Source organism: Rhinatrema bivittatum, chromosome 3 (assembly GCF_901001135.1).
Source record: "Rhinatrema bivittatum chromosome 3, aRhiBiv1.1, whole genome shotgun sequence".
Classification (NCBI taxonomy): Eukaryota; Metazoa; Chordata; class Amphibia; order Gymnophiona; family Rhinatrematidae; genus Rhinatrema; species Rhinatrema bivittatum.
Genome location: NC_042617.1, coordinates 313,111,957 through 313,136,262, shown reverse-complemented (window position 1 = coordinate 313,136,262; position 24,306 = coordinate 313,111,957). Strand labels below are relative to the sequence as shown.

The 24,306-nt window shown below is 44.9% G+C and overlaps 1 protein-coding gene across 6 annotated transcripts in view; it reads left to right on the top strand.

Annotated features, from left to right (window-relative positions):
* PCBP2 (poly(rC) binding protein 2) overlaps positions 1-24,306 on the top strand; it is a 144,064-nt gene that overhangs the window by 99,896 nt on the left and 19,862 nt on the right. For 2 of the 6 annotated variants that reach the window (XM_029595206.1, XM_029595207.1), the window contains 4 exons: positions 19-27; positions 1,924-1,979; positions 3,282-3,451; positions 12,454-13,103. In XM_029595206.1, coding sequence (XP_029451066.1) covers positions 19-27; positions 1,924-1,979; positions 3,282-3,451; positions 12,454-12,781 — 563 coding nt within the window. In that variant the 3' untranslated portion in view covers positions 12,782-13,103. Of the gene's footprint in view, positions 1-18; positions 28-1,923; positions 1,980-3,281; positions 3,452-12,453; positions 13,104-24,306 lie in introns of those variants that run through there. The other 4 variants (XM_029595205.1, XM_029595204.1, XM_029595209.1 and 1 more) reach the window with 2 other exon arrangements.

Sequence of the window (24,306 nt, the reverse complement as noted above, 5' to 3'; positions counted from 1 at the left end):
TCTCTCTTGTTCTTTCAGATCCCCATGGTGAGTGAATACATATGGAATGCCGAATAGTGCAATACTTCCCTTTTACAGCTTGGATTTCTGACATTCTGGGCTGCAGTTGTCATGCTCCACATCATAGCAGGGAATTCGTATGTAGTTACACAGTGCAAGATTCCATGTTGAGTCACCACTCGGGAAAAGGTTCTAGGCATCCTTATTAACATGTTGAAATCTGCACAGTGTGCGGCAGCCAAGAAAGCAAATAATGCTAGGAGTTAATAGGAAAAGAATGGGGAATAAAACAGAATATCGTAGTGCCTCATGGTGTGACTACACCTCGAATATACTGTGCAGTTCTGGTCACCATATCTGAAAAGATATAACCAAATTGGAAAAGGTACCGAAAAGGGATGGAATGAAGTTGCTGTTAGCTGCTCAGCTATAGCAGGGGGAAGTCGTTAATTGGTTATAGCAATCCCCTGCCCCCCCCCCTTCTTTAACACACTTTGAGTATTGCCACTATGTTGTGTCTAGCAGTATTTCTCAGCATTTCAGGGATAAGCTAGCTACTTTCCTTTAAATTACTTGGACTGGCTGCAGGGCTAATGAGCACGGGGGGGGGGGGGGGGCTGGGGGTGCAAGGTGATATCCTGAAAATTGATGAATAGGGAGGAATTATTCCACACCCCCACACACAATTTGGTATTCAGTTTTATGGTTTAGCCTTGTAGCCACTTCACATTCTAGGAAAGTAGGTAGCCAATTAAATGTCTTTCGACAGTTTTGTTTTGGAGATGGGGGAATCAACTAGCCACCAGAATTCAAATAAAGATCCACTCTCAGCTAATTTTTTATAGTGCACTGTACAAGTACTCAGCTGAATGGGAAGAACAGGGTCTCTGCATGTGTTCAGGCTGTGCGGTGGCCCCCATCCTCTCCTTAGAATATGTGCTAACTTACTCTGGTTGTGCTTCTTAACATTCAGCTGCTGCTGTCCCAGCAAGCAGGCCTTGGGAGGTAGGGGAGTTTCTGCTGGCTTGGAGGCCATCCAGCCAGGTCAGTGTGGGAATGTAATGGAGAGGTGATTGGCACAGTTCTTGCTTCTGCTCTTCCTCCTACAGTCACTGCTTCTCTGGACCGGCAGTTGGGAAACATTGCTTTAGCAGAAGTTGGCAGAGTTGTGCAGCAGAAATAAGTAGCTTCCCCAATATTGTAATATACCAGTCTTGGGTATTTCAGAAACAGCCTGCAGGGGGAGTTATGTTCTGTTCTCTTCTTTCTACAACCTTATTGACTCATTCTATAAACTGGTAAAGGACAAACTTTACCAGCAAACTTCAGGAGGGACAATTTGATACCCTGGAGGAAATGCCATAAAACAGTCAGACCTTCAATGAGCCCCAGAATCAAGTAACCTTTGAATGAATCAGTCACCCTTTGTTAAAGTAAATACAATACAATGGCAAATTATAAGCAATGTTAGTGGCCACAGAAATCTAAAGGGGGCCAATAGTATATACTCTGGAATCTAGCTGCTGTTAATTTCTGTGCCAATCCAAGAGACCTGGGCTTGTTTCTCTGGGCCATCTTCTGCTACAGAGTGAATGTTCACAGCCAGAGGAGTGGGTTTGGTCGTTCTATAACAGTGGCTAGACTCTGACAACAGCTCACTCTGGAGTCCTGCATGCATAAATTCTGACACCAGGCCAAGAGCAGTTGCAGTAGCTGCTCTATATGGGAGGAGAGTTGTAAATGTGTGGGGAAAAGCTCAGATAGCTGTAGTGGTTGCTATAGCTCACTGGATGCTGATTCTGATTACTTTTTTCGAAGGCTAAAGGAGCAAAACCTTTAATCTGAGGTTCCTCAAGTGATAAAGGTATCTGCATGCATGTAACACCACATCCTTATAGTATTTAACACTAAATTCTCTTTCAGGTGGTATTGATACATCTACTCAGACTACTTCTCATGAGCTTACCATTCCAAATGATGTAAGTACCTTTATTGGTATTATGAACTGAGAGGGGAGGGTGAGTTTGAGATAAAAGGGTCCGAAGTATTTTCACAGTTTAGTTGTAAGTTTGACTTAGTGTAAAACTTTGTCATGCATTTAAATTTTGGAAGCTGTTCATGTAGATTCCCTAAGGATTCATTTAAATGTTTGGTTTTCTGGTAGCCAAATGAGAAATTTCCTGGGTTATACCAGGGTATATTTTGCAATTTTTAGGTTTAAAGGCGACCATACATTGGATTAGGTTTGGCATCAGTCTAATATGGCTTAGCAATATGCATGTCATAAATCATGCTGTCACAAATACCTTTGTGCATTTTAAAAATTGTTCGTTAGTAAATGTTAGGAGTATTTTGGTATTGCTATGGGGATAACTGTTGCAATTGCCAGAGAAACTGTAGGATTGTAATATCAGTGCCCTTTAACCCTTCCCCATTATTGCAGCAGGCACATGTAGCTTTGAAGTTTTGAAGCGCCGTACTGTAAGGAAGACTGGCTACCTGGACACAAAGATCTCTGAATTAGAGAATGTTGCCATTTGCAGGATGTATAGTGCTACATTGATTACCCATTGGAGAATATATTAGCTAGGTCATCTTGAGCTGGCCTAGGTAGCTTCTCTAAAGTAGAATACAAACAATTCAAGGTAGCTTACTGTACATACCAATAACAGTAGCCCCCTGGCTGGGTAAACTAGGTCTGAATAGATGTATGCAGTGTGAAGTAGTTGCTATAACTTATACTGTCAGCATGCCTGGGGCTTTGACAATATTGATCTGCTTCTAGAAGATAGATGTCCTGACAGTAGTGAGCTCTCCATGCAACCAAGCTAGCAAACAATCTAGGTTTAAAATTATCTAGTGGGATACTTAATTAGCTAAGTGGTTTGGAATTCCAAAGCCAGTGTAAAATGTACTGATCAGTTAGAATGTGCATTAAAAGCAATGTCAGTGTGTTTAACATACATTAGTGCTTAATGTTTTGCCTGTTGTGGTCAGTGTAAAACAGCTGAATTATGCAAATCAGTTATCTAATGAATGTATAACGTCAGAATCAAATTATGCAGATTCATTAATATGAGAAACCTACACCTCAATGTGGCTTTACTTTTTTTTTTTTTTTTTGCAATTCATGTTAACACTAACTTTAATGCAAAGAATCTTAACACAAGTGATAACATGAGATGTGCATGAATGGTCCAATTTCAGGCAATTTAGTATATAGAAACTCAAGCTTAAAGGACAATCTGGTAGATGGGCTCTTATTTTTTTTTTCTATTTAGTTAATTGGCTGCATCATTGGGCGCCAGGGCGCCAAAATCAACGAGATCCGTCAAATGTCTGGAGCACAGATCAAGATAGCCAATCCCGTGGAAGGTTCTACTGACCGTCAGGTGACCATCACTGGGTCTGCAGCTAGTATCAGCCTGGCCCAGTACCTGATCAATGTCAGGTAAGGTTCAATACAGGCAAGGTGTGAAGATAACAGTGCATGTAATTGGTATTGATTAAAAGATGGGGATGCAGTAGAGTAAAATGAATTGGGGGCTAAGTGAATGTTAATAGTGCCCTTAAGGTAACTGTCCATAGTACAGTTTTCTTCCTGCAGAATATAGTTCTGAAACAGAGTATGATGGCAGGTAAGGACTATAAAGCTCTTTCCGGTTTGTCCTGGTTTCTGATAATGTTATAATTTGGTAGATATGCTACATTTTTGGCCAATGTTACTTAAAAGGTTAGCCCTATGATCAGGATTGAACATGAGTTATGAACTGAAGGAGTATTTCCTAAAGACCAAAGCAAATGTTAGTTAACAAGTCTTAAATACTAAAGCATTTGTGTCCAAAGAATACTAGTTTTCTTGTAATCTTGTTCCAACCCGAAGTCTTGCTGTCCAACTGACATTGTACAAGAATTCATTTTATTTAGTATTGCATTCTGCCATTCCTCTCCAGAAAATAATTCCCTTCATCCTGTTACTACTTCCCATATGTCTCTCTAAGAAGTAGGTTTCATAAACATCCCCACCTCAGATCCCCTATTGGTGGTCTTCCCTCATTTTTTTTTTTTTACTTTTCCATAGATTGCATCTTTCCAACAGAGTACATCTTAAGTTAACTGCCTAGTTAAAAAAAAAAAAAAAAAGTGAAGGCCATTTACTATTCTATCAAATAGTTTTGGTCAATCTCTAGGTTGATGTGCTCACTGCTAAGTTCCTAGTGTATCATCAGTCTTTGATCAAACTGTCTTTAAAATGGCAATTATGGTTTGAAATGTTTCCTGCTCTGAAATCTCATATTTGAGGAAAACATTCTGTAAGAAATGGTGCTAACTTCTTGAGGGCATGGAACTGCAAAGTAATCTCCCCATGGTTTGACTATGCAGGCAGGGAAGAAATGGGTTAATCTTATGGGTCACTGTACTTGAACAAGATGAGGCATTCTCATAGGACAAGCAGGATGGTAGTCCTCACATGAGTGACATTATCAGGATGGAGCCCAATCACAGAACACTTTTTTGTCAGTTTCTAGAACTTTGACTGGCACCTATTGGGCATGCCCAGCATAGCACCAACCCTGCAGCCAGCAGGGGTCCCCCCTTCAGTCTTCTTTTTTTCTGCACAGCAGTAGCCACGCAGGTTAAAGAGCTCTTCAGAGATTCCGGACAAGAATTTTTCCTCATGAACTTCAAAATTTTCAAAAAATCTTTACCCCACAGGGGTCCCCTTATCGATATCTTTGATCCGCAGCCAAATGGTGTGTGGGTTTTTTTGTTTTACCTGCTTGCGGTAGATTCCCGTCAAGTTTTTCCCTCGCGGCCTACCGGCCATCAACTGCACCGCGGCTAAAGTTTGTCCAGTCCATGGCGTCTGGTTTCCGTTGGTGCCCTGACTGCACTCAAACGATGTCAATCACTGACCCTCACAAGGTCTGTGTGATGTTTGCGGTCCAACCATGATGTCCCTATTTGCACCAAATGTGCCCAAATGACACCAAAGGGTTGTAAGGCTAGGCTGGAGAAGTTGGGACCTCTCTTTCAGCCAAAACCCCCCGACTCCATCGGTAGTTTTGACGTCATCTGAACCAGTACAGTCTACTTCGCGCCAGCACCAGGAAACCGCTTCTGCCCAACCGGCTTCGACAACTCCGTGGGTGTCCTCCCCCCCCCCCCCCCCCTGTACCTCCTCAGGAGAAAGACAGAGGAGAACATTGAGGAAAAACATAGACACCACCATTGAAAAGCTCAGGCCACATATATAGGCAAGCCCTTGGCATCGACCTCTTCTGAGCCACTGGCAAAGAAGTCCCAAACAGAAAAGGCCCTATCCTCTTCTGTTCCTGGGTCACCGAGGCATTCCCCCACCTGGACAGGTGCCGGGATCTGTGATTCCACCTTCACTGGTGGACCCTCCGGCTACGCCAGTGCTGCTTCCTACTCCGGAACCGGGTATCTATGCCCCAGGTTTCCGTGAGAAATTGGATCAGATGATCCAAGAGGCCATCGGTAAAGCACTCCAGGGGTTCAAACTTCCATCGCCGGTTCCTGCTCTGGCCACCGAGCACACAGCTATTGGCAAGAATGGATAAGTTTAATCGGTGCCCTTCCACCGGTGCATCCGAGGGAACTGATGGCCCCAATTCCTTCCTCACCAATACTCTTGTCATCGGAAGAAGAAGAATCACCGATCTCCATTCTGCCCTCCGGAGTGCTACCACAGACAGACATCCATCGATGCCCCCATCAATGCCTTCGATTCCACCTTCAAGGCCATCGATGCCTAGGCCCAGACCTTCCGGAATAACACCGTTACTCCCTTCTGATGAACATATGGTAGCTGGTGGTGAGCTATACAATCCCTGGACCGATGATTCGTCCCAGGATACAGATGATCTGCCTTCACAGCCCTCTCCTCCTGATGAAAGGAAGCGTTTTTCTCCAGAGGACTTGTCCTTTATCAACTTTGTTAAAGAAATGTCTGAAACAGTTCCATTCCGGCTTCAGACTGAAGAGGACTCTAGGCATCAGATGTTAGAACTTCTCAGTTTTCTCGATGATCCTAAGGAAATCATGTTTATCCCTATTCGTGATAACCTCTTGGACCTTCTAAAGAGAAATTGGGAGCACCCTGGCTCTGTGGAACCTGTCAACCGTAAGGCAGATGCCACCTATCATCTAGTTCAGCCAGCCCCTGGCTTCCAGAGAGCTCAACTAGATCATCATTCAGTAGTTGTGGAGTCTGCCCAGAAGAGGGCATGACGCTCCAAACCCCACTCTTCCATTCCGCCAGGAGAGGAACAGAAATTTCTGAATGCGTTTGGAAGGAGAGTATTTCATGGATCAATGCTAATCTCTCGCATTGCTTCCTATCAATTATACATGACTCAGTACAATAGGACTCTGTTTACGAAGATTCCGGAATTTGCTGAAGCCTTACCTCTGCAATTCCAGGACCAACTTCATGTCCTAGCACAAAAGGGTCTAGATGCTGGCAAATATGAAGTACGGTCAGCATATGACATTTCTGACACCGCCTCCAGAGTTTCGGCGGCAGGAATTAGTGCGATAAGATGGGCCTGGCTAAAGTCTTCAGACCTCAGACCAGAAGTACAGGACAGGTTAGCTGACTTGCCCTGTGCTGGGGATAATCTTTTCAGAGAAAAGATGCAAGAAGCTGTGGCGCAGCTCAAGGACCACCAGGAGACTCTGCGCCAGCTCTCCTTACTGCCTTCTGATCTCTTCCAAAAGATCTTCTAGGAGAGACTCCAAGAGACAATTCTACTGGCAAAGGAGATTCTATCCCCCGGCGTCCAGGGCTCTAGCTTCTAAGCCTTACCAAAAAGGCCAATCCAAGTAACCTCGAGTACAGAAGTCACAGCCAGGTTCAGCATCTGGCTTTTGACTCCTTACTAGAGAGCAGTACCCAGCCTCCACTTCCGACCATTCCTGTCTGAGGCTGAAGGGGTTACAAGGCTGGCTGTGCCACTTCTCCAAACCATGGCATACAGTCACCTCAGATCAGTGGGTACTCGCTGTAATACCCAAGGTTACCACCTCAACTTTCTCTGTTCCACCGGATTCCCCACCTCGGCTGATGTGGGGAACATCCAACCATTCATCACTCCTGGAGCAGGAGATCTCCCTCCTCCTCCAGTCCCATGCAATAGAGCCAGTGCCCCTCTCCTGGCAGGGGTTCTATTCCCAGTATTTCCTGATACCAAAAAAGTCAGTTGGTGTTCGCCCAATACTGGATCTTTGCACCTTAAATACCTACAAAGAGAAAAGTTCAAGATAGTGACCTTGGGTTCTCTTCTTCCCCTTCTCCAAAGGGAAGACTAGCTCTGCTCTCTAGACCTCCAGGACGCCTACACACATTTCAATTACTCTTGTCACATTGCAGATTCCTGCGGTTCCTAGTTAGGCCCAAAACACTTCCAATATAGAGTGGTGCATTCGGCCTAGCATCTGCTCCACAAGTCTTCACCAAGTGCCTTGTAGTGGTAGCTGCCTTTCTCAGGAGTCAGTGTCCATGTCTACCCCTATCTCGACGATTGGTTGATCAGGGCTTCTACTCAGCAAGCTGCACTGACGTCTGTCTCACGTGCCATACCCTGATCTCCCTAGGGTTTCTTATAAACTATCCAAAATCCAGGCTAGTTCCCTCTCAAACCCTATCGTTCATAGGGGCTGACTTGGACACTCTAAAAGCAAAAGCCTTCCTACCTCAGGATTGAGCTTTCACTCTCTCTTCTCTGGCGTCTTGACAACACTCAACTGCATGTCATTTTCTGGTCTTACTGGGTCATATGGCCACCTCGGTGCATGTCACTCCCATGGCCTTGCCTGGTCATGAGAGTAATGCAGTGGACTCTAAAATCTCAGTGGATTCAGTCTTCTCAGCCAATGTCCACCATTGTCCACATCACCAACCAGCTCCGCTTATCGCTGGCTTGGTGGATAAACCAATCCAATCTGCTTCAAGGCCTTCCATTTCAGGTTCCAGACCCTCAGATGCCTCCAACCTCGGCTGGGGTGCACATCCTGCAAACTCAGGGCATTTGGTCTCCAGAGGAAGCCAAACACCAAATCAATTTCCTGGAGCTTCGTGCAATCAGATATGCTCTCAGGACTTTTCAGGATCACTTTTCCAACCAGGTCATCCTGATTCAAACAGACAACCAGGTGGCCATGTGGTACATCGACAAGCAAGGGGGAACGGGCTCCTACCTCCTGTGTCAGGAAGCTGCACAGATATGGGCGGAAGCCCTTTCCCACTCGATGTACCTCAGGGCCACCTACTTGCCAGGAGTGGACAATGTGTTGGCAGACAAGTGGAGTCGCACTTTTCAACCACACGAGAGTGGTCCCTCAACCCAACTGTAGCGGACTCAATATTCCAATGTTGGGGTTACCCTCACATAGACTTCTTTGCATCAGTTTACAGCCGCAAAGTGGGAACTTCTGCTCTCTCACTCACAGCCAACACCTTCAGCCAAGAGATGCTTTCTTACTCTCGTGGGCCAGTGCTCTCCTTTATGCATACCCTCCACTTCCACGCATTTCAAAGACTCTCGAAGTTGCAAAGGGACAAGGGACTAACTATTCTCATAGCCCCTCATTGGTCACACCAGGTCTGGTTTCCAATTCTCCACGACCTATCATGGCACATTCCTCTGGGGAAGGACCCACTTCTGATCACTCAGAACGGCTGCCTTCGTCACCCCAACCTCCAGGCCCTCTCCCTGACTGCCTGGATGTTGAACGGTTAATCCTTCAACCTCTTAACCTTTCAGAGCCAGTTTCCCATGTCCTAGTAGCATCACGAAAGCCTTCCACAAGGCATTCTTATTACAAATGGAACAGGTTTGCGGTATGGTGTACTTCCATGTCCATCGATCCCTTCACTTGTACCACACCGAATTTTTTGGACTATCTCTGGCACCTGTCAGTCAGGTCTCCAAACTTCTTCTATCAGGGTACATGTCGGTGCGGTAGCCGCCTTCCAAAAAGGTGTCGGATGTACGTATTTCAGTACAACCCCTCGTAACACGCGTTTTGAAGGGCTTGCTCCACCTTAAACCTCCACTGTGCCCTCTGGGCCCCTTCCTGGGACCTCAACTTGGTTTTGGGGCGGCTCATGAAACTTCCATTTGAGCCTATCCAATCCTGGGATCTCCGCTCTCACCTGATTTTTCTTTTGGCGCTCACGTCTCGCAGAGTTAGTTACAGGCCTTAGTCACCTATCTGTCTTACACTAAACTTCTGCATGATAGGGTAGTAATCTGCACTCACCCTAAGTTTTTGCCTAAGGTAGTATCGGAGTTTTATATCAATCAATCCATTATACTACCCACCTTCTTTCCCAGGCCCCATTCAAATCCAGGAGAGCAGGCTCCACATACCTTTGACTGTAAACATGCTCTAGCATTCTATGTAGACGTACCGCTGTCCACAAGAAATGCTCTCAATTGTTTCCTTCGATCCCATCAAATTGGGCAAACCTGTGGGTAAGCAGACTCTCTCCTCCTGGTTAGCGGACTGTATTTCCTTTTGTTACCAACAGGCAGGCATTCTGCTTCAAGACAGTGTTAAAGCACACACTGTCAGGGCCATGGCAACATCAGTAACGCACTTATGCTTGGTGCCGCTTGCTGAAATCTGTAAGGCTGCTACTTGGAACTCTCTCCACACCTTCGCAGCCCATTATTGTTTAGACAAGGCTGGCAGACAAGATTCCATCTTCGGCCAGTCTGTGCTACGCAACTTATTTGCGAGCTGAGGTACCAACATCCTTCTGCCAACCCGGTAGGGTTCAGGATGCCCTCTACCAAATTCCACCAGAGTTCTTGTGCCTGTTGCACGTCTTTGGGTAAATTTGGTGCATTGCTCAGGCATCCTCAGCTCTGTACTCACCCATATGTGAGGACTACCATCCTGCTTGTCCTGTGAGAAAGCAAATGTTGCTTACCTGTAACAGGTGTTCTCACAGGACAGCAGGATGTTAGTCCTCACGAAACCCGCTCGCCACCCCGCGGAGTTGGATTCGTTTACGTTTTTTTAATTTTATTTCTTGCATGTATTTTTTACTATAAGACGAGACTGAAGGGGGACCCCTGCTGGCTGCAGGGTTGATGCCATGCTGGGCATGCCCAGTAGGTGCCAGTCAAAGTTCTAGAAACTTTGACAAAACTGTTCCGTGATTGGGCTCCATCCTGTCGTCACCCATATGTGAGGATTAACATCCTGCTGTCCTGTGAGAACACCTGTTACAGGTAAGCAACAGCTTTCTCAGAAGGACAAAAACCCAGTTTGACTTTTTCCTATTCACATTAATCTGGGTTTTTAATTTCTTGGTGTTAATGGGCAAATCAATGACTTGGGTTAAAATGTGAGTGAGTGGCTGAAACCAGATATTGTGGGTGCAAAATAAGTTATGTTTGGAGTTCAATCACCTTAGCTAACTAGGATGATAACCTGATTTCTCAGCTAAGTTGGGGCATGCAAATTAAGATCCTTCTGCTTTGGGCATGCCTTCATATGATGGTTGGGCAGATTTCATTCATGTTCTTTAGAGCACTTACCCCTTATCCTGCTGATTTACTATAATCTATAACTTCAAAACCACTTTGGTTTTCAAAGGGTTAGTATATGCCACTTCTGCCACATTAGAATTGGCAACTAGCAGCACCAGGTCTTGGCTATTTGGTTGGATGAATCTTTGACTTAACTCCTATTTGGTGCTGCTAGAAAGTACAGCCAGCACACTTGAACTGGAACACCATGTCAGGAACTATGAGTGTATATATACTGTAAAGATCTGATCTTGGTTATCCTAAAAGGGCTTTTTGTCTTCAGTGTTAATGGATGAATAGTTGTAATAGATATCATCTGTGGGCCTACAACCACAGTAACAGGGATATGCTTCTGAGTTGAGTATTACAAACAGCTCAGGGTCTCATGATGGGCAAAATTGTGAAACTTGCATTTGATGCCTCTGGGCTTAATTTGCATGTTGGTTGATTACTCTGACTTCCTGATGCCTGTCATGTGGACTTACTGCCTTTTGTCTACTAGAGCAGCAATGAAACAAATTCTTCACTGACATTACTTAAGATTTACAAAGCAGTACTATGCTTTCAGACTGGTGCCCTCATTTGTGTTGTAACAAATGTGATGCATTCCTGAGACTAGCAAGTGTCCGAGGTGCCTGCCTTAGGTTGCCTCAAATTGGGTAGGCTCTACTTAAACACAAATGCAACTAAATCAACAAATTACTGTAGATTTAAGTTTTGAAGACATTTTACATTGACACATTCTTGGGTGGTAATTTACCATAGTTTGACCAGAAAGTCCCTACAAGTGCTTGTGTGCTGCCCATAGGATGGTTTTCTTATCACTATATATAAAATCCTGGTCTTAATTTTGATCTTTCATAAACTGCTGTAGTTTTTATACCTTTTATTATGAACAAATAGGAAACCTAGATCTAAAATACAAACTAACCATTTTGTTTCTTACAGGAGGGACAGGTTTTTACATGACTCATGCAGCTTTTAAGAATGTTGTAAATGAACACCAATAACCTCTGAGGTTTTGACTCTGCAAATGGGCCTGTTAAAATCTGTCCCTTTATGGCTTAGTGTGTGGCATTATGATAGAAGAATTGGTTTCTGTTTACAAGCAGGAAACTGCTTCTGTGACATCACTACAATACATATATAGACATGTAATGACATCAGAAGGCCAGGTTCCACTATCTCAGAACTACTGGAATCCCTTGTGGATGTTACTACATAAATACTTGGGTTTCTGTTCAGTATGTAGTGGTTTTGGGAGGCCTTCTTTTGAAATGTGGTTCTGCTTTGAAAGCAGCAATCTGTAAACTGGGTCAGAAATACTTCTGTAACTCTGGGTTCTCCTTATTGACTAGCATGTTTCTTAGACCTTATTGCAACTGTCTGGAAGACTTCAAAGGTGCTTGTAAAATGGACAATGTGGGTCACTTAAATTATAGGTGGCTTGTGTGTGCTGGGTGGGGGAGGGGAGGGGAATGCATAATTTTTTAATTGCAGCATTTGAAGGGGTTAATGTGAGTTATAACTCTAAAAGAAGCTTTCAAATGTTTTACCTATAAGTGACTGTCCCCTGATGCCAGAGTCTGTCTGCCTTACACAGATTCAGAACAGCAGTTTATTGGAATATCGATTCTAATGCAAGCTGGTTTAAGGTATGCTAGTCCATTAGTCATGTCACCTTGGGCTCGAAAGCCTGGAAACAGTTTAGAGACAGATTGACTCTGGTATCTTGGAACACCTGCCACTGAAGTCTCAGGGTGATGCACTTTAAATGCTGCAGATGTGGGTTATACATCTTTAAAGAATTTTTGTCCTTTTGTGCTTTCCGTAGTCTTCCCTTCCACCCACCCATTTTTTTTTGTTCCCTTTTCTCCTCTTACAGTTTAGAAAGCGCTAAGCCCTCCTCCCAGACTGCCTCCGTCTCGATCCCTGATCACCTGAACATCAACCTCTCTCAACCCTCCACCCCTTCTTCTTCCTCCTCCACCACCACCCCCTCGCTCGTCACAGCAGGGATCACCTCCGATGCACCCTCCAGCCTTCCCAACCCTCTTCCGACCGCCCCTTGTGTCTCCAGTCTGCTTGGCATGAAACCCGTCCCTCTCCTGGCACTAAATGTTGTGTCTGCTGCTAAGGGTGCCGCCGTCTCATCTGTGCCGTGCATTACTAACAAACTGAAAACGGAAAAACAGAGATTCTCTCCTTACTGAATCGTCTGCTTGTGACCTTACTGGGGCAGCAGATCTTTGGTGTCAGCATGGGAATCCTATAGAGGAAAAATCCATGGAAGATTTCAAATTACTGCTTTTTTTACTTTGACATGTAAGCTTGTGATTGTTATAAAATGGTGTGCCCTCCCTGGGCCAGAAGGGAAGAAGATAGAGAATTCCAATGTTATTTCTAGAATAGTGTGTTTTGGCTTTTGTTTACTTTTTCTGGATATTCTATATAGCCGTAGTTGTGCTACATACTTAAAATGTTTAAGTCAAAATGTGTTATGAATAATAAAACCTTCTCTCCGTTTTAACCTTGCATATATATTTCCGTGTTTTTTGCTTATTGGAGAGGGGGTTTGATACTATGAAGTTACTTTGATTTAACTGAGTTTGGGTTCTTAGTGGGTTGGTACCTTATTGGGCTAACATACATATTTAAAGTGTTTCCTTAACTTTTAACCATAACTTGCTTCATCTGAAGATCCCTTTGTAGTCTCAACATTGTTAAAATCTTTTGTGTTGGTCCAATAAAGTATCGCAACATTCAAAATCCTGTACGTACCCAGATCAGTCCAGACTCCTGGGTTTTGCCTCCCCACCAGCAGATGGAGACAGAAGTTTGACTGACTCTGCCCTATATCATGAGGTGCCACCTATAGTCAGTCAGTATTTCTCTGTCTCCAGCAGATGGTGGAGGTGCAAAATCCTACAGTCTGTAGCTAGTGTTTTCTCTCTTCCAGCATATTTCTACCAGAACACTACACTACAATCAGTTCTCAAACCACTAGACCACACTCCTCTTAATACTTATTGAACCTTGAAGTTTGAGGATTGGAGTGTAAATAAATCCTTGAACTGTTCTCAGCTCTACCATAGACTGACTTTAGGCAAGTCTCATGCTCTGAGTATGAAAGGTTCACAGTAGTGTAACACATGGGTCACATGGTGCTCAGCACTGAATACACTTCCAGAGCTTTCTGGAAAGGGGTAAAAACATTCACTGCCCATGCACAGTAGTTCCGGATTGTAGTTCCCTTTCAGGGTTTTGGCTGCCAAGACCAGAAGCATTCTACAGCTCCACATAGCTTAGCATACTTTTTTTGGTTCCCTTCCTAAAATATCCTAGACCACCCTAACGTTTTGGCACCTTCATGTTTTTTTCTTTGGTTATGGAGTCAGCCGATGGGTCTCTTTCCCCAGTATGACCATACCAGACTGACCAGCCAGTCTGCTGTTGGATTGTCTTATGAAGAATTCTTGTTTGCTTTTTTTTTTTCTTTCTCTCCATGTCTAAGAAGCAGGCCAGGAGTTTCAACTTCTGTCCCACTTGAAAACCATGTCCATCACTAACCCTTCACAAGGTTTGCTAAAAAAAAAAAAATATATAGTACAAGGTGATCTCTGCTGTGAGATCTGTACAAAGATGTTGCCCAGAGCATTTTGAATCTGGAAGAATAATATACTTGCATAGCTCCTGGAAGTTGGTATAAAAGGCTTAACCCAAACTCTAGATAGCTGAACAGATGACTGTCAGGCTGGGCCAAAGAAGCCCCCTCAACCTTTGATTCCTCAGTCTGAATATAGGGCCAGGAATGTCTCAAACCCTTCACATTCAAATGGAGTTTAAAGCTTTAGTGCTTGAACAAGGAGCTGAAATGTTGGCACTGAGCATCAAGCAAAAGCTTTGACTTGGCTAAGATCTAGATGGTGCAGAACCCTTCTGTACTGTTGAGTGGCTGCATCTGGAGGGTGGTCTTTGCCTTCCAAATTGCCACACTGGTCTCAGAACTAGTTTGAGGCCTTTGACCGTGACCTCCAGAGCACTGAAAAATCACAATTATGAGGTCTGTATGCTGGTGATTCTCCTAGCCAACTTCACCTTGTGTACTCACCTCAAGTGCATCAAGATCCTGACTTCAAGCACATCACTCTTGATGTGTCGAGTGATCCTATACTCAAGTGTGATATGTCCTAATATTCTGTTTTTAGCCTGACTCTGCCCCATGTACTAAGTGTAACAAGTTCAAAGCATGAAGTCACTTTGGCCTGTTGTGAGATGCAGTTTTAGGCTATAGATATCCGGCTCTGCAGTCTATGCATTCCCATACATAGATTCAGATAGTGTTTCAAGCTCTGGATAGCTGCCAGGAGTACTGTTTCAAATAGGTATCCTCTACTAAGCTAATAGGGTGCTCTGCCACAGTCCAGGATTGTCTCCACTCAAATACCTTTTGACTTGAGGATGGCTTACATTTTTGAGTTGCAAGTTGAGGCTAAAACCAGGACACCTCTTGGCTTCAAACTCAGTGCCTCTAAAGAGATAGTAGCAATACCCATCCACCTTCCAGGATCTATAGCAGATGTGGGAGACTACAGTATCATAAGTGAGGCAGGTGAGGGATTCAACAAGTTATCCTTGCTATAGTGTGGCAGTTAAATCCACTGTGAAAAGGACCCACAAATCACACTGTACCTGCTAGACATAACTCAGTTTCTGGAAATTTCTTGGAAGATGCTTTACCAGAATGCGTTCTTAAGGCCCATATATTAGCAAATCTGAGAGACTTTTATATACAATCTGGGAATGGATCCAGGAATCCATTTCTCCTAAGTGAAATGGATAGAAATGTCACCTGATGGAAATCAGTGATGTGAGAAGCATCTGGTCTGCACAACCTGTGTTAATATACAGTGAGAGCTGAAGCCTGCAGACTTATAAATGCAGATACTTTGTGAAGATGTGCAGAAAAAGAACAGACATGCCTTGTAGTGCATTTCTTTTCAGAAATGAGGTCAAGGAAGCCATAGCCCATGAAAGACATCTATCCTTAGACACTATGGCTGCCTCCAAATTACACTAATTGTTTGAGATTTCATATTGGTCTGCCCCTTGTCTGGACAACAGGACTTCAAAGCCTCTTCCCCTCTCCCTTCTCCAGTCTCCCAATCAAATCAGGTTGGTAGACTTTATATTGAAAAAGAGAGAATCCAGGAATACGTGTTTGTCTTGATTGCTACTTCAAAGCAGAACCACATTTCAAAATCGGCCATAGGCTTTTGGGGAGGGGGAGGAGGGTGCACTTTTTTTTTGTGGGGTGTAGGGGTTTGCAGACAAAAGCCAAAGACCTTTATGTGGTACTCAATGAATTTCAGTAGTGCTAGATGTTACAGCTAAGGTATCCAGACATTTGTAACAAATCTTGTGGTGGTTTAGTATGACTGCATTTGGAAGGAGGTATCTAGAATGGCAGTCTGTTCTTGAAGACCTCTCTACAATGGTGGTTTAAGTTGAGGTTTTAGTAAACTATCAGCCTGTTATAGCCTCAAACAGCTGTGTCCTCTGGATTGTAAAGGAATCTTACAAATGACACCTAGTGGGAATATCTCCAAATCACCTATCCAAAAGATTCCTGAAGTTTACTCAACACCAGAGATAAACTTGGATTAAATCTCCCTCTTGTAGACCAGAGCAGCCCTAACCTGTCCCCAAGGTAGGTGAGGATTTTGTTCTAAAAGGACAGGATCCTAAATTTAGGGGCTATTGAAAAATTAAAGATGGTTACTCTGGGCACTAATTTCCTTCTAAATGGAGAAAATCATATTTTCTGGGCTTCCTGGTCTAGAATGAATTTCAGGTTTGTAGTAGGGTAATGTATCTATTAGTTTGGCCTGGACTCTGCACAGTGGGCTTTGGAGCAGTTTTACATTTTTCCATGTTTAACCAGTTGGCTGGTCAAGAGCACAACTTGGTGAAGTGGCAGAAAAGTCCATACATAATACAGTCTGGATGCTGCTGTCCCTAGGATTTGTCTATCCCAAGTCCAGTCTGAACAACATTTCAATTGGAATTTATAGGAGCTTTGTTAATTGCAACACAGTCAATGGCCCAGCTCTCCATCCTTGGGGTTGGTTTACAGTGGCTGTGGTGAGTCATCTGCATGGTTTCATGTTCAGATGTTGGGCCTATTGGCTTCCACAGTTGATGTAACTCCATCTCATCTCAGACCACCGTAATAGTTCCTAAACTCCCAGTTGAACCAGGTCACTCAACTCGGTGCCTGAGCTGCTCCATGGTGTGTTCTATCTTGGTAGCACTTATTCCAGTTCTTGGAGGGGGGGTTCTCTTCCCTATCAAATTCTTAACTGCAGATGATTGGGGAGTTTACCTACAAAGGCCTTTGCACCTAGTATCACTCCTTCTCTCAAGAAGAGCTTGCACATCCAATCTGCTGGTTCTATGAGCAACTGAATGCCTGAAAATCTTGTATCATGACCAATAAAATTTCCCTAGTCCACTGTTCTTGAACAAGCTCCATCTTGTTTCAAACTGTTAATGTGTAGAACAGGCTGCCTCTCAAAGACATTACTAAACTGCATACCTGGCAGGAAGAGAACATTTTGGTAAGCAGGCTAGCCTTCAACTGAACCTTCTATACACACACAGTGTGTATAGAAGGATGTGGTAAACGGTCTTCCCTAAGTGGGGCATACTTAAAATCAGTTTGCAACAGACTGAAAAAAGAACAAGCCATATGATCAGAAGACATGCTCTGAACATGCATTCTCCCATACCTTTGGCCAAGATCTTGCTGACCAAAAAAAAAAATCCTCTGAGCTCTTTTTTAGCCAAGAGTTTCCACTGTGACTTCTCTTAAGAAAACCAATAAAGTAAAACTTCCCCCAACTGATTGTGCAGAATTGGAACATTGCTCCAGTAGAATCTCTTGAGGGTGACGTGTATGCACTTGCTTTCTGTGGAAAGATGTTTAAAATCCTTGTATTCTGGAAAGGAATGCACCAGGAAGCCTTATTGCTTTAAATGAAGGGCTTGCAATCTGCTGTGATGGGCAAGGCCCTAGATCCCTTTTGTTCAACACAACTCCTTGAATACAGTACATGTTTGAGTCTGGGCTAAACAGGATTCACCTCTATATAGTTGATGCTTATCACATGTATATTAGAAATAGTCCCCCCCCACCCCTCTGTTCAGCCTCTAGTTGTCAGATGCTCCTATCAAGCCTCCTGCAGCATCATGGGGAAAATCTTATTTTAGTGCTGCACTTCAGCCTGTAGTCAACAAAATCCAGGCACCTAGTGTCTTTCAACTAGACTCTTATCATAGGGCAGTCTCCCATAAAAAGCTCAGCCAAGTGTCCTTCCAACACTTATTTCTGTAGGGTCCTATCTCTATAAAAAATGAAAAGGCATTTTATTCCATGGTTTTTACAAGTCACCTCAGGAACAGGCTTAAACCCAAAGGAAGTCCACAGTATGTTGGTTTTGGGTTTTTTCCCCTTCTGACCCCAATAGGCCTGGGAGTGCTGTGACACTATTGACCTTTCCATCCACTTACAGGATAGGTTACAGGGCAGTGTGCAACAATACAATCAAAATATGCATTTGAATCCCAATGAGACATACTATAGCATTTTAATGGGCCCAGAAATAAACTTTACAAATTTCTTACCCAAACCCTTCCCAAAAGTTGATTATCCCCAAGTGTGTCTAAGGCATGGCAGCATTTATTACTCATTCAAGGTCTACTTCCATTGAGACCTATAAAGTTGTAACATGGCAATCAATCCATGCTGTATATTCTGCTACTATTTAGATATGGCTTCTTTGCCATGGTGTAGTCTTTAAATGTGTCTTCTCCATGGCTTCTTTGAAGCATAGTCCAGCTCATCCTATCCCTTCTAGGACCTGTTTCATAATCCTGGGTTGTCATCCCACATCTTTAACCAGGTAGCAGTCTCCTATTTCTTTAGGTTTATACCTCACTGAACTGGTGCAATGAGTTTTCCTTCAGAACTACCTGGAGATTCCTGTTCATACACTGGATCAGTCCAGATGAGTCTGTTTATGCATCCCTACCAGCAGATGGAGGCAGAGAACAAAACTTTGAGGCACTGCTACATAACCGGGAGTGCCACCTGCAGTCCTTCTGTATTTGTCTCCAGTAGATGGTAGAGGTGCAAACCTGCAGTCTGGAGTTGTTCAAAGAAATGATAGGATTTGACTCCCTGAGGTGTTGGGTTTCTGTGAGCCATCCCTCGGGTGGAGTGGGGAGTTGGTAATCCCTGTCTGGACTCTGCCCTTCTTGAGAGGGAGGGTAGATAGCCAGGGGCCCTGGTTCCCTCTCCTCCTGTGGGCCTGTCTCAGCTCCCCTGAGGGGATTAGTTCTTCCCCCTTTTAGTTGTGGTCTTAAACTATATTAAAGAAAAAAAGACTTGAAGCAGGGAGATTAGCAGCAGTGGAGGCTCTGGGCAGGGCTGAGGAGTGGGCAATTATTTTCCTGCTGAGGCAGGCCAGAGAGAGCAGCCGAATTGCCTGCCTGCCTTGGGGTCTGAGTGCTGAATTGCGGCACTGGGACAGCAGCAAGTGCGATAGCAGAGGCTCTGTTTATTTTTAGGCTTGACCACACGTGCAGGCCCGACCGCCCTGACATGCTGGCTCCCGCGCAGCGTGCCAAACTTTGCTGCAGTGTGAGGCAAGCTGATCTCTATGCAGCCTTTGGCCACGAATGTGCTTGGCGTGGGGGGGATCCTCTGGGAATGGCGTGAAGGTGGGTGGGGGGGGGGGGGGGGCGGGCTCAGAGAAACTGGCCATTTTGGCAACACATGCTGAAGTGCAGGCTGCTCTTTCTGGGCCCCAGGATTCTCTCCCTACACTTCTGCCTGTGGGAAAGGACCCTGCTGGTGGCAGGGGACAGGGAGGGGCTCGGGAAGAAGCTGATCAGGAATCTTCCTCCTCTGACTCAAAGGCTTTTTCTACAAGGTTTGTGCTTCTCCTTCATAAGGATTATTTAACCAGGCAGGAACTAGGGGCAAAGAGACCCTTGCCTAGGAAGTCCCAGATGGCCAAAAAGGCTAGAGGGCCTACAGAATCAGGAAGGATCTTAAATATGCTGGGACTCTTATGTGCCCCAGAGGAAGACGATTCGTCTGATAGCCTGGATGATCCTGAACAACTTCAAGGGATTCCAGTGGGATCAAACAAGGACCCTGTTGGTGCCTTGGGAGATCTGGGGCAGGACCCAGACTGGAATCCATTGTTTGCTTTGGGAGACCCCATGCAGGATTGGGATGCTCAGGACCTGGATGCTGTTGCGGAAGGAGATGACCTGCGAGTGATTCGGCTGTTCAGGAAGAGGAACTGGATCAATTGATTCTCCAGGTTCTGGAGGAGCTCAGGATGAAAGCCACCCAGGAAGACTCTGACAAGGAAGGGGTGAGTCCTGCTTCTGGAGGGGTTGCAGGGACCTCCTACTGCTTTCCCGTTGTCAAAGCAGTTGAAGTGATGGATTGGGAATGGGAAGCTATCAGAGGGAAGCTCTTTTATAAGGAGTGGGCCAGAATCACTTTGGACCGGTGGGTCTTGGAGGTGGCAAGAGATTACGCCTTAGAATTTTTTTCACCCGCTCAGTGACACCTTGTAATTCCCTGGTGCAAGCACACTACAGCGCTTACAACTTCTGCGTGCCATTATTTCGGTGCCTCCTCAGGAAAGAGGGCAGGTATTCTATGTACTTCATAGTGCCAAAGAAAAAGGGGACCTTTCGCCCATTCTCGATCTGCAGAAGGTAAATGCCGCCCTCCGGGTGCTGTTTTCAGATGGCGACTCTGTGAACAATGATGGCGGTGCACGAAGGAGTTTCTAACATCCTTGGACTTGTCAGAGGCCTATGTTCTTATCCTCATTTGGCCTGAACATCAGAGGTTCATGGTTCTGGGAGATCATTTTCGAGCTCTTCCTTTTGGGTTGGTGGCGGCGCCGCACACATTCAAATGGTGGTAGTGGCAGCACTCAGGAAGGAGGGTGTCCTGGTCCACCCGTACCTGGACGATTGGCTGATACGAGCAAAGTCTGAGGTAGTGTGGTCGCTCAGTCCAATGTGCACTTCAGCTTCTTGGGGGTATTGGGCTGTGACTAACCTCACAGAGAGTAATCTGAAACAGACCAACCCGGTCTTTGGAGTATCTGGGCACATGCTTCTATACACAGCTGAGGAAGGTGTTCCTGACTTCAGAGAGTCCTTAAGCTGCAGAGTCAGGTTCTTCAGTTGAGCCAGTCAGTGTCCAAGGTCTGGGATTACCTGCAGGGCCTGGGGTCCATGGCTTCTATGCTAGATTTAATGCTGAGGTCTCTTGCTCATATGCATTCTCTGCAGGGGGTTCTGTTATCCCATTGGAATCCGCTGTCTGATAAATTTCAGCTTCCTTTACCATTGCCAGAGGATGCCAGGTCCAGTCTTTCATGGTGGCTGTCTGTCTGGAGAAGGGAATGTATCTGGAAATACCAGACTGGGTACTGGTAACCACAGATGCCAGCCTCTCTAGATGGGGAGGATAATTTGTCAAGGGAAGTCGACCCAGGGGCAGTGGTCACCAGAGGATGCGGCTTAGTCGATCAATTGACTGGAAATCAGGGCGGCGCAAGGCCTTGTTTGCATTTCTTTAGCTTGTTCGGGACAAGTTGGTGCGAGTATTCTCGTACAATGCGACAACTGTAGAGTACATCAATCTTCAAGGCGGAACGAAGAGTCATCTAGTGGTGCTGGCGGCGCAGAAGCTGTTCGTGTGGGCGGAGAAACATCTGAGACTTGCTGCTTCTCATGTGGCCAGAGTGGACAATGTGCAGGCAGACTTCCTCAGCAGACAGCGTTTAGATCCAGGGGAGTGGGAGTTGTCAGTGGAAGCCTTCACCTTCCTGTGAGCAAGGTGGGGGCAAACAAGTGATAGACTTCATGCTGACTCCAGCAAATGCAAAAATGGATCGCTTTTTCGGTCGCAGATGGGAGGTCAGATCGGAGGGCATTGACACTGTCATGCAACTGTGGCAGACACACCTCTTGCTGTACATATTTCCACCATGGCTGCTCGTAGGACGGGTGCTACAGTTCTTCAAGATTCATCCAGGCAGAATAATTCTGTGGCGCCCAAGTGGCTGTCAGCCATGGTTTGCGAACCTTCTGCATCTGGCGGTAGATGGGGCCCCTTCGTTTGGCTCATCCCACAGGGTTACTTCGACAGGAACACATTTTCAGCCCGGGGATCACTTGTCTAGTGGCTTTGCTTCTGAGAGGTGTCTGCTTCATTTGGAAGGGTATTCGGAGCCGGTGATTGCAACTTTGCTTCAGGCAAGAAGACCTTCCACTTCAATGGCTTATGTCCAGGTGTGGAGAGTTTTCAAATCCTGATGTTTGCTGACTAGAGTGCAGCCCTTAAAAGTGGATGTCCCATAGATCTTGGCCTTCTTGTAGAGAGGGTTGTCCAAGGGATTAGTGTATAATTCCCTTTGAGTCCAGATAACTTTGGGTTCCCTGCATAGTAGGGAAGACAGCTGGTGTTATATCTGGATGTGGCTCGTTTCCTAAAAGGGACAAAGCATCTGCATCTTCCAATGCGGAAGATCTGTCTGGCATGGAATCTGAATTTGGTTCTTTGGGTGCTGCGTGGCCCTCCTTTTGAGCCAATGCAGAGGGTGTCGTTGAAGCATTTAACCCTGAAGACTTTTTCCTGCTGGCCATCTGATCTGCAAGCGTTGTCGTGTAGGGGATCCTTTCCTGCATTTTTCAGACAATGGGGTTTCTTTACTTCAGCAAAAAGAACTGTGCATAGTGTTCTCTTTTCAACTTAATCAGGTGGTTGAGCTTCTGGCTTTTCCGAACTTGACAGCCAATTCTTCGATGGCTAAGGAACTTCACTTATTGGATGTGTTTTTTGTATCCTTTTGTGATATCTCAAGGTGATGAACCCTTTCGGAGATCGGATCATCTGTCTTGTTCAGTGGCGCAAAGAAGGGAAATAAGACTTCCAAGGGCCCTATTGCTTGCTGTTAGGAACTGACAGCTTCGGCTTACATCTGCAAGGGCGAGGTTGCGAGCACATTCCAATAGGGTACAGGCGATCTCCTTGGCGGAGTGTCAACTGCTTTCTCTGTAGGAGATCTATTGTGTGGCGATGTGGTCTCGTCACACTTTTACCTAACATTACTGTTTAGATGTGCGGGCTCCAGAGGAAGCAACATTTGGGGAGAGTGTAATGCATGCGGGTCTTTCAGGTTCCCGTCCAGAATAAAGGAGCTTGGGTATATCCCATGCATCTGGACTGATCCGGGGTATGAACAGGAGAGGAAAATTTGTTCTTATCTACTAATTTTCATTCCTGAAGTACAATGGTTCGGTCCAGAGATCCCTGCCCATCTGACAAGACTTCCTCCCTTCTGGATATGGCTAAGAACATAAGATATGCCATAATTGGTCAGACCAAGGGTCCATCAAGCCCAGTATCCTGTTTCCAATAGAAGCCAATCCAAGTCACAAGTACCTGGCAAGTACCCAAACATTAGATCACAAGCTACCATTGCTTATTAATTAGTCATAGTTAATGGATTTGTCCTCTAAGAACTTATCCAACCCCTTTTTAAACCCAGTACTAACTAGCTGTAACTACATCCTCTGGAAATGAAATCCAGAGCTTAACTATGCAGAGAGAACTTTCATGGATTGGTTTTAAATGAGCTATTTGCTAGCTTCATGGAGTGCCCTCTGGTCTTTCTGTTATCAGAGAGTAAATAACAAGTTTACATTAACTTGTTCAAGTCCTTTCATGATTTTGTAGACTTCTATCATATCCCCCTCAGTTGTCTCTTTTCCAAGCTGAACAGCCCTAACTTCCTTAGCATTTCCTCATAGGGGAGCCATTCCATGCCCCCTTATTTTGGTCGACCTTCTCTGCACATTCTCCAGTGCAACTATATCCTTTTTGAGATGCGGTGACCAGAACTGCACACAGTATTCAAGGTGCGGTCTCTCCAATGGAGTGATAGAGGCATTATGACATCCTCCATTTTTCCATTCCCTTAATTTCTAACGTTTGCTTTTTTTGATTGCCACAGCACATTGGGCAGTCTAGTTCAATGTATTATCCACTATGATGCCTAGATCTTTCCTGGATGGTAACTCCTAAGATAGAACCTAACATTGTGTAACTACAAGTACAGCAAGGGTTACTTTTCCCTATATGCATCACTTTGCACTTGTCCACGTTAAATTTCATCTGCCATTTGGAAACCCAAAGTTCTAGTCTTACAATGTCCTCCTGTAATTCATCACAATCTGCTTGAGGTTTAACTACGCTGCATAATTTTGTCATCCGCAAATTTGATCACCTCACTCGTACCCCTTTCCAGATCATTTTTAAATATATTTTAAATAAGCTGATTGAACTGGCATTTGATATAATCAGTGACGAAAACTGTAGTTTGGTATGTGTTAAATCAAGGGGACCTAGTTTGCAGGAGGCTCCAACTTTCTCTGTTCGCCCAAGGCTTATTGGGGTTTATTAGGGTAAACATCTTGGCTTGGGTACAGGCCAATACTGAGGGACTGCAGGTGGCACTCTGTTATGAAGCAGTGCCTCAAAGTTTTTGTTCTAGGGATGCATAAACCCACTCGACTGGACTGATCCGTGGTACTTCAGGATTGAAAGTTAGCAGGTAAGAATCCATTTTCCTTT